At 41.5% G+C, this 9,417-nt stretch overlaps 1 protein-coding gene across 1 annotated transcript; it reads right to left on the reverse strand.

Annotated features, from left to right (window-relative positions):
- Nucleotides 1-2,368: 2,368 nt before the first annotated feature.
- On the reverse strand, nt 2,369-7,253 carry kcnmb3 (potassium calcium-activated channel subfamily M regulatory beta subunit 3). The gene is made up of 3 exons (XM_078934844.1): nt 6,984-7,253; nt 4,433-4,607; nt 2,369-2,874 (listed from the first exon to the last, which is right to left on the reverse strand). The coding sequence occupies exons 1-3, from the start codon at nt 7,157-7,159 to the stop codon at nt 2,509-2,511; spliced, it is 717 nt and encodes a 238-aa protein (XP_078790970.1). The 5' UTR covers nt 7,160-7,253; the 3' UTR covers nt 2,369-2,508.
- Between the last annotated feature and the right edge of the window lie 2,164 nt (nt 7,254-9,417).

Consider the following 9,417-nt stretch of genomic DNA (forward strand, 5'->3'; position numbering starts at 1 on the left):
CTTAGAGACTTTATTTATTTTATCCTTTTCCTTTCCAACAGATGAGAACTGAAGGCCTGTTGAGTTGGACATATTTTACTGTTACAACAGGGGTTATGAATCTTGACACACAAGGTGTATGTTTGAATAAACCCCTCCTGTGATTTAGACTAGACTTTATAAAATATTTGTAACCGTTTTTTGTTCGACTGGGCAGAAAAGAAGGGGGGGGGGGGTCACAACGAATCCAAAATCAACAAGTTGCTGGAATTGAAAAGGGGCGGGGCCTGTCCACACACTCAAATGTTAAAAACATATCGGTTTGCTCCAAAAATGTTCTCATACAAACAAGTAAACATGGATATACCGTAACTCAACTAACGTTAACACACGCATTCAGTCACACAAACTATTTGTGAAAACGTGAGCTGACACCTGTGCTCGAGTGAGTGTTAATGTTCTTCTGAGGTGGATGATGGAACGTAAAAAGAAAGAGGGCGAGTTCCCAGTCCTCCCCACATCAAGGGTTCCTCCGAAGCAGCAGTGGAAGCCAGGAACCCCCCAACACCCGCATGGTAGCAGATAGAGGAAAACCGCCCGCCGGGTAATCATGCCTGCCACCCGGGCCATGGCCAGCAGGACCGCCACAGGGGCCCCCAATGCCAGCGAGCAGGGAGGCATAGGGGGACAGAGAGTGCAAGCTCCAGCCCAACCAGACGTCCCACCCCGGGAGAGCACCCCCAGCCCAGCACCCAGGAGTTCTGAGCATCCCCCCACCCTAACCCCAGGCACGAGCCAAGGTCCCCCAAGGGACACCCACACCACGCTCCAGGCAGCCACTCACCCAGCCAACGCAAGGTTCAGGAGAGAGCAAGGCAGGGGCCGCCCCCTCTTGCCCAGGGGGAGGACGCCCAAGAGAAGAGGGGTCCCCAAGGAGAGTATTTGTGTGTATTCATGTGTGTTGGAGTGTACATTGTTGTTGTGGGTTAAAGGGTGCGTGTACTAGAAGGTGCAGTTAAAATTGGCGGGTAGGGCACTGATAGGACATCTCCTGATTGCTCACAGCAATGATCAAGCATTCTTTAGCAAATTTTAGATTTAATCTTTTTTTGTTCCGAATTTTTCTTTAAAAATGCATCTGGATGGAGGAAATATTTGTAAAATATTTCTATTGTCAAATTTAAAGCGTTTTCAAAGTGTTATTAAATGTTGCTCTTTGTGAAGAAAAACAGTCAAACAATCACTATTAGGGGAAAAAAGTAGAAATGTTTCTTAAAAGGAGAAAAACTGGTCTAAATATAAAATGGGTCCTCCAATGTGCATTTAAAAATCCAACGGTATGCATCATTTTTTCAAGAACTAGAGGATAAAGCATCTGTCAATCATATCTGAGCCTTTTTAGCCCCAATAAAATCCAACTTTATTCTATTTACTGAAGCAAATACAGTATTCAATATTTACCCAAACATGAGACTCAGCAGTAGAGGACTCTTATTTTTAATGGTTGTTAGGTGAAGATTTTGATATTCTTTGAATCAACATACGAGTTTTTTCCCCAAAAGACCTTTTTTTTTTAATTTGCTGTTTTGGTTTCATGCCTCAACTGTTTAACCCTTGTGCTATCCTAGGCACTTTAACATTGGGAGTTGGGTCATCTAGACCCACTAGACAGTGCGCTGAACCTTTTTTCTTCAATGATTTGTGATCTTAACTGGTGTCCATGGATTACATGAAATCCTCTCCACCTTTATCCACCTTTGTCATGGTAGGGAGAACACGTCAATGTAAGGGTGGGGTCATAGCACAAGAGTTCATCCCCAAAATAAAAATAAAAATTTCAAGTTTTTTTTTTAACCATCGTTGTCAGAAAGGACCTCTCCATGAACTAAAGTAACTCCATTATCTCAGAGCTCTGACAGAAGATGGTGACGGCTCATCAGAGAGGTCGGACTGTACCGCTTTTTTGTGTTTCAATTGCTCTCCGATTGCTCCTGAAGTGGGTTCTTCTGGGCTGGATGTTCTTTGAAAGAAAGTTCTTTTAAGGGCCTCTCATCATCAGCCTCACTGAAGCTGATTTAAAACAACAGGATGGGGGTTGGTTTGAAACCGTCGGTTCATGAGCAAAGGCTTTTCCGGCTGATATGGTTCTTGACAACATAAATTCCAGTTTAAATGAGTTTTTGAAAAATAAAAAAATAAAAAAATCAAGGTCCTGGATTGAAGCTAAAAAACAGACAATTTAGAAGAGTTGCAATGATTTTCCTTGGTGGAGTGCAGGTCTATTAGTCTTTTAAAGATCCAACTTTTTACAAAAAGTTCTTTTTGGCTGAAGTATCTGTGCAGATCTTGTTTTGGATCATATCCAGACCTTCACTTAACCTTTGACCTTTCATGTTGTCAGTCACTGCTGGGTCTGTGTTTGGATCAGGCTGCACTGAAGAAGTGACGAGGGCAAAGCCTGAGTCTTCAAACTTTAGTGTTCCTCAAAACAACTTTGTCCAGTGCAGGCCTGGTTGCTTTTGCGGCATATCAGGTAGGAGACTGTGGGCTGGAGCCTTGCAGCAGCCTGTACAGAACGCCCTCTGTGTCGGCTAGGCCCCGGCACCTGGCCGCCTCGCTGCCCGCCCTAGACGACAGGCGGCCCAGCCACTGTGTCAGCTTTACCAGGCCTACTAGCGCAACTCCCCCCACCAGCATCAGGCAGGGCCAGAGCAGGCAAAACAGGGTCCGGCTCAGTGTGTACTTCCTGCGTAAGATGGCGTGGCTGAGGTATGGTTTCTGGCTGCTGAAGCACGGGAACGTGCTCCCCTGGTGACCTGTCAGGTTGTTTTCTACAATTTGTACTTCCTTGTGGAGTTCTTCATGGCTCAGCTGACAGTTTGGTATGTAAAAGCACTGCAAAGGAAGAAAGGCGTTACCATCACTTGATTCTGTGTCTGAATCATTGGCTTTATAAGAGAACCGGACTGAGTGACCCCTCCCCCCTAGCGTTTCAAACAGGAAATGCCTGCTGGCTCCAAGAGACCAAAATCTCATAGACTTGAATTAAGAAGTAAACAGGTATTACTGCCATTCTATTTGTCAGAATAACAATTCTTGCTCTGCAACCTTTTTTTACCACTTTCTTCATAATCCTGATTTAAACAACCTAATTCCAACAAGCTCACTCCTGATTGACCAAAGTGGTTTCCACAGAAACAATGACTCAGACCGATCCGGACCAACCACGACGTTTGGTTTCCACATGGTGTATCACCGGCTGTATCACAACAAAACGGCAACTGTTTTGATCCTGATTTGACTTCATTTCATTGGACCTGGAACTGAACCATTTTCTATGGATGGCATCACACTCGCCTACGCCAGGTCTCATATACAGTCAGAATAAAGCGGAATTTCAGTGTCTGATTGAAAAAGAAAGAGGTGAACTTCCAGCAGATAAAAAAAAATCAACTATTTTTGATTATCTCTTGTGCTATCCTAGGCACTTTGACATTGGGAGTTGGGTCATCTAGACCCACTAGACAGTGCACTGAACCTTTTTTCTTCAATGATTTGTGATCTTCACTGGTGTCCATGGATTACAGGAAATCCTCTCCACCTTTATCCACCTTTGTCATGGTAGGGAGAACACATCAATGGTCATCCTGACCCCATAGGACAGCACAAGGGTTACATCTTCATCACCATACTAGATGGTTAAATTTGACAGCAGTAGGAAACCTGACATTTTCTTTGGGAACCAGGAAACATTTAAGCCTTTTTCCACTAAGCTGTCCGGTCCGGTTTAGAATGGTCCAGGTATTTCAGGTGAGCGTTTCCACTCAAAGCTGGACCATCAGCGCATCTGGGGGGAAGCCAACAGCAGTAACAAAAACAGTGGAGGTCATTAAGCAGCTCATGTATTTCCATTTGCCTTTTGGTCCTTCGCACATATAAAGCATTTAATGTTGTTTGAGAGAAGATTGCGGGCGGCGAAGAGGAATACAGCTGCTTTCTTGGGGCTTTCTTTTATCCAAATGGCCTTCAGCCAATCAATGGGTTTCAACAGTAGCTCCGCCCTAACCACTCTCATGTTGAGCCACAGAATTTTGTTACATCATGGTTGGACTGCCTGGATGTTAAGCTGTTCCCTAACTCCCATAAAAAACATCCAGCTAATCCAACTGGATGCCAGACCCAAACCTCCTGCTGTCTTTCTTCTGCAGAAAACATTAACCATTCCATCCTTACGCTAAAAAAAAACAGAAAAGCGCCCTATGTACCTGAGTTTGATCCCCTCTGCTGACTTTGTCATTAACGTCACATCTTGAAGATCTCACAGCTCCATATATATTTTATCTTATCCTACATGATCACAGTGAGTTTGGATTTTTGTAAACTCAAATTTTGAGTCAACAATTGTAAACTTTCTGGGGCTGCAGTGGAAAACAGGATGGTTGCAAGCACTTACTACAGACGGTAGAAAGACTGACTCTTCGTCCAAGTGGAGAAAAACCTCATCAACAGAGCCGTTGATGTAAACCGTCACCGTTAGGCAGGGCATGGAGCTCACACCCCTGCAGTCCACCCACCTCTCCAAGATGGCGGTCTGCTGTAGCACACAGCTGCTGTTCTCCTCCCAGTGACTGGAAGAAAAAAAAATCAAATGGCAGAAAAAAATCAAATATTTACTTACCCCTGCTGTGGCATTCTGGGTAATTAGGATCGGATCAGGTTTTTACCTTTTGCCTCCAAATAAAACCTCCAAAAGTAAGCTTTTAAAAGCAATTGCAAGGATAAAATATTTGATCAATTTCTGAGTAAATTTTAATACCTAGCCATAGTGTCTCTTTTTTCAGGTATTTTTCTGGTGCACTGACTTAGTTCAAAAGTAGTTTACTGGGGCGACCTGTACAGACTGTGCCTTACCCCCCCTTCACGACCAGACTGAGCAAAGCTCCACTGCAGAATGTTAAAACCTTCAAAGATGCTCCAAATCCAACTGAATTTAATTGGTCGTCCAGCTTTTAAAAACTTGTCATTCTGTCCCCGTTTGCATGCGAATATCAAAGGCTTCTCTTAGTCCAAGTCAAATGTAAGATACCCATCAGTACAGCCGACGTTTGGATTTGAGTTCAGGGTTAAAACACACAGTCAGTGTTATTGTTGTAAATTACTGCACACTTTTCCCTGATTGCATTTGTGAGAATTATAATTACTTCAATAAATGGGTCAAAAAGGATTTTTAATGAGCAGATCTTGTGCTCGGCGGGGCAATTCTTCCTGTTATTATTCTTCCTTTTTTTTTTAATCTGTTTCTTTTTTTTGGTTCTGACTGATTTTTAATCTCAAACAAAGCTGAATGGCACAGGCGTTTGGATAAATAAGAACAATGTTTTTTGATGCCTCCGTTATATACGAGGCAAGCTTCACATTTTGGGTTAAAATGGCCAAAAAGTTTAAGGTATTCATTATCTTATTTTACATTTATCATAAGAAATAGATGTTAAAAATGACCAAATGTCTATTTTAATTTATAAAGTGTGAAAGCTCAAATGAAAAATTACCTGAACTTGTATTAACTTTATTTACTTTTCAAAAATATAACCATTTGTCAGAAATTCCTGTTTGTTAACTTGCATCTTAAAAGCCCTAATGCTGTTTTCTTTTTAACGGAACATGAATTAAGACTTTGAATCTCTAGAACCAATGTTTTACTCACAACAGATCATAAATAACACAATGTTAAAAAGAGAAGATAAGCAATGTCATTAAAGCTTCATCCTTCATTAATTAAATAAATAATTATAAATGTATAAAGAAATATGTAAGCAGGTGTGCAAAGTCAAAGAGTGTCTGAAAATTTTAAATTAACAACATTTCGATTTATTACCATTCATTGTTTGCAGGTAAAAACCAACATGCATATTCAGGCTGCTGAATGGTTTATCTGCAGTGGATGTATTTGCCCGATGGTCATGCTTCTTCCTGCACTGGGGGATGGATTCTGAAAGACCTGCACAGCATCTACACAGTGTCATGCAGTGGATGAAAGCTGTTCTCAATTATTGGTCATAACTTCCTTTTCCACAAAATGAGTTTATTGCAAATCTGATTACAGCCACAGGTCTCAAACTAACTGAAGTGGAGGTAACAAATGCTTAAAAAACCCACAACAGAACTTCCTCGAAAAGGCTTGTGAGAAAATCAAGGAACTTAAGAAGATCATGTCAGGTTTGTCGAATGTCTAAAGGTCGTGTCACACAGCCACTACGTATATTTTCTGCATTTTCCATGTATGAAATCACGTTCTTTTGTGATACATGCCTACGGAAAACGTAATCCATTTGTGTTTCTTGCGTTCGTCTATGTGCAATTATTAAATTAATAATTATTAAATTATTAATTTTTAATTTCTCCTCTATGAGCAATTTTCAAAATGTTGGCACTATCATGAATTAAAAAAGACGCCGTCCACACGTCACTACTAAATCTGAGTCCCTGATTGGTCAAAGTTCAACCTGGTTTTCCTTGTACGAAGAGCCCAAAAATGGTTAAAGAAACTTTTGTAAACGAGCGTTTACGTAGAATTTTCTTTGGACGTGTAAACAATGTCTCTGATGGCGGTGTGGACGTAGCTTTGGAGAGTTGTTAGAACTCAACATGGACAAAAACTGTGCAATTTGAGAAAAGAGTGCATAAAAAAGGGCTAATTACTTTGAAATATTGCTTCTCAATATTAAAACTGAGCATACATAATTAATCTTATCATCTGCGGTGCATAATTTTATCTAATGATTCAGAGAAACAAAAAACAACTCTGAAGGGGGCAGGGCAAAGACCTTCATTGGATTGTCTATTTATCTAATTCTATTTGTTTGTCATTTGGATAAATTTAATAAAAACAATCTTTCTCATTATGCAAATGTTTAAACCCAATGGGAGTGGCTAAATCTGTATGTCATTCCACAGAGGAACTTGTGACATCAGAATAAGTCACCGTTGGCTTTGAATGGGATTACCTGTTAATGAACGGTTTGACCGCGGTGATGCCGACCACAAAGAACATGAGCACGGAGAAGGCCATCATGGTGAAGCCCAGCAGAATGGCTCGATCCTCCCCGATGCTCGATGATTGCTTCTGGGTTCGAGCTCCCTGGTCTTGGTGCCCCTCCCCCCAGTGGTCCCGCTCCTGCATGGAGCAGCTGTGGAAGTGCTCCCTGTGCCTCTCACCCAAACACACACACACACACACACATGTTCACACACATGAACGCAGACAAGAACCCCCAGGGATGTGAGGATCCAGGATGAAACGGAAAATTTCATAAACAGAAACAAACTTTAATGAATCATGGCCGAAATAGGCCTTTGTCATGGTTAAAAAATGCTTTTTATAAAAGTAAAAGCACATCTACCATACAAAGATCTATTTAAATTCAGCCATGTTGCCCAATCTGAAGAATTTGCTCCTTTTTTTGAAGCACATTTTTACACACTTGTCATCATTGTGCTTCTCCTAAAAGCAATTATCAAACAAAATGAAAATGAAAAATAACATTCTAACTGTGATAAAAATGATTTTTTTTATGAATAACATCACAGTAGGACATTGAAAATAAAGAAGTTTAAGACCATCTGAACAGCTCAAACGTCAGTATCTAATTTAGAAGAGGCTTAAAATCCTAAACACTTCTTTTTCTTCTTCTTTTTTTTTTGCTGTTTCAGTGCAAACATGGAAAAGACCCAATCAGGTGTTGCTGTCTTAGGATGCAGGTTTGAGCTGTGGACCTTCAAAAAAAGTCAAAACCACCTGTGGGGCACTTCATGTGATGTCCCAAAGAACTCACACTGATCTCTTTTTGACCTATTTTAATAACGTTCCCAGGAATCTTTAAGTGTTGTGTCGTTTATAACCCAAAAAAATCTGTGTGGTTTTTTAGGACATTTTCTGCAGAGCTACAGTATTTCATCAGAAGTTTCCCTCTGAGTTGGCATGGAGCAACCCCCCCCCCCCCCCCCCACACACACACCACTCCCCGTCACCCATTTGTTTACAGCTTACAGCCCCACACACCCCCAACCTAATATTAGCGGTACAACAAAAATGTCGAGGAACACTGGATCCATCCAGCCGTACAGTTTTTAGTTTATGCTATTTTAATCTTAATTTTCTTTATAAATGTTTGTCCTCCATCGTGAGAAAAATGCAACAAGAACATGTCCAAATCACCATTTTCATTGGAGTGGGTTTTTAAAGTACAAGTATAGTGCTGTTCACCAGTTTTTATTAAGCTGACTGATTTTAGTGTTCGAGGCGCAACTGAGATCTAATTGTGATCAGGTTCCAGCACGTTCTACATGCTCTTAATCATCGGATGATAAAAACTGTATTTGCCCATATCATTTCTCTGGAGATTAAATCTAAAATCCCGGTTTCCAGTATCAGCCGGTTTGACACTGCCGTCATGATGAACCCCTGACAGTGTTTTTACAAAGTCTGGCCCACTCATTTGCCTGCTCTTACCGTGTCTGCCGCCTGCGAGCGCCGTGCAGGTTGATGTTGATGGGGATGCTAAATGACCCCCGGGGAGAAGCTGCGTTTAAAAACATGCCCAGTCCTTTATCGGTCACCTCCCAGGTCTTTCAAATCCACCTGACAGGCCCCCTTCTTTATCTGAAAGTCAAATATTGTTTGGCTACAAGCTGACCAGCTCCTGTATCCAACAGGCTGCGGTGTGCTGCTTTTGGGTCGCATGCGCCACATTGGACTTTATTCACGAGGGAGCCTGCTGCTGTTTACCAAAGCTCAAAGGTGAGAGCAACAACATCTTCCACCCTCATGTGTTTCTATAGAAACCACAGCAGGTGAGGCAAGTAGGACGCTGAAGTGTGGAGAGGATGAACTCCCTTTTTGATTGATATTCTTCCTTTCACAGCTTAATATGAAAATATTTTGTGAAAGAAGAAGTCCTGTGACCTTTTTATTACCATCACTCTGGAAACTGTTTGAAAACTGCAATATGTGAGCAAGATGCTGGTCACATTTATGTGTTATTCAGACAATTAGGGAAAGCCTTCTATAATTCATGGGCTGCTGAAAAACAGAAGGAGATATTGACAGGCTGACAGTCCGGCTGACACAACAAGCCCAAGGCTAGGAACTCAACAGCAGCTTGAAAAACAGGGAGGAAGCACATATGAAAACAAACAGCGGTGTCGCACTCAGTTTAGACTCCCTGATGACACCCGGCAGAGATGTTCCTGCACCTTCCTCCTACTCTGTTGAGAGGGTTTCATACGACTTACACCATGCTGTTATCAGAAAGCAAACAAGCAAAAAAACAAAAACATGTGGATTTTTACATATCAATCTATTTCAGGCTTGTCCACAACTTGTAGTTGTATTGATGTAGTGACACAAATAGCATTTTTAAAGTTTAAAAATCATCAACA

This window comes from Oryzias latipes, chromosome 17, assembly GCF_053564925.1.
Source record: "Oryzias latipes strain Hd-rR chromosome 17, Olatipes_Hd-rR_3.1".
NCBI lineage: Eukaryota > Metazoa > Chordata > Actinopteri > Beloniformes > Adrianichthyidae > Oryzias > Oryzias latipes.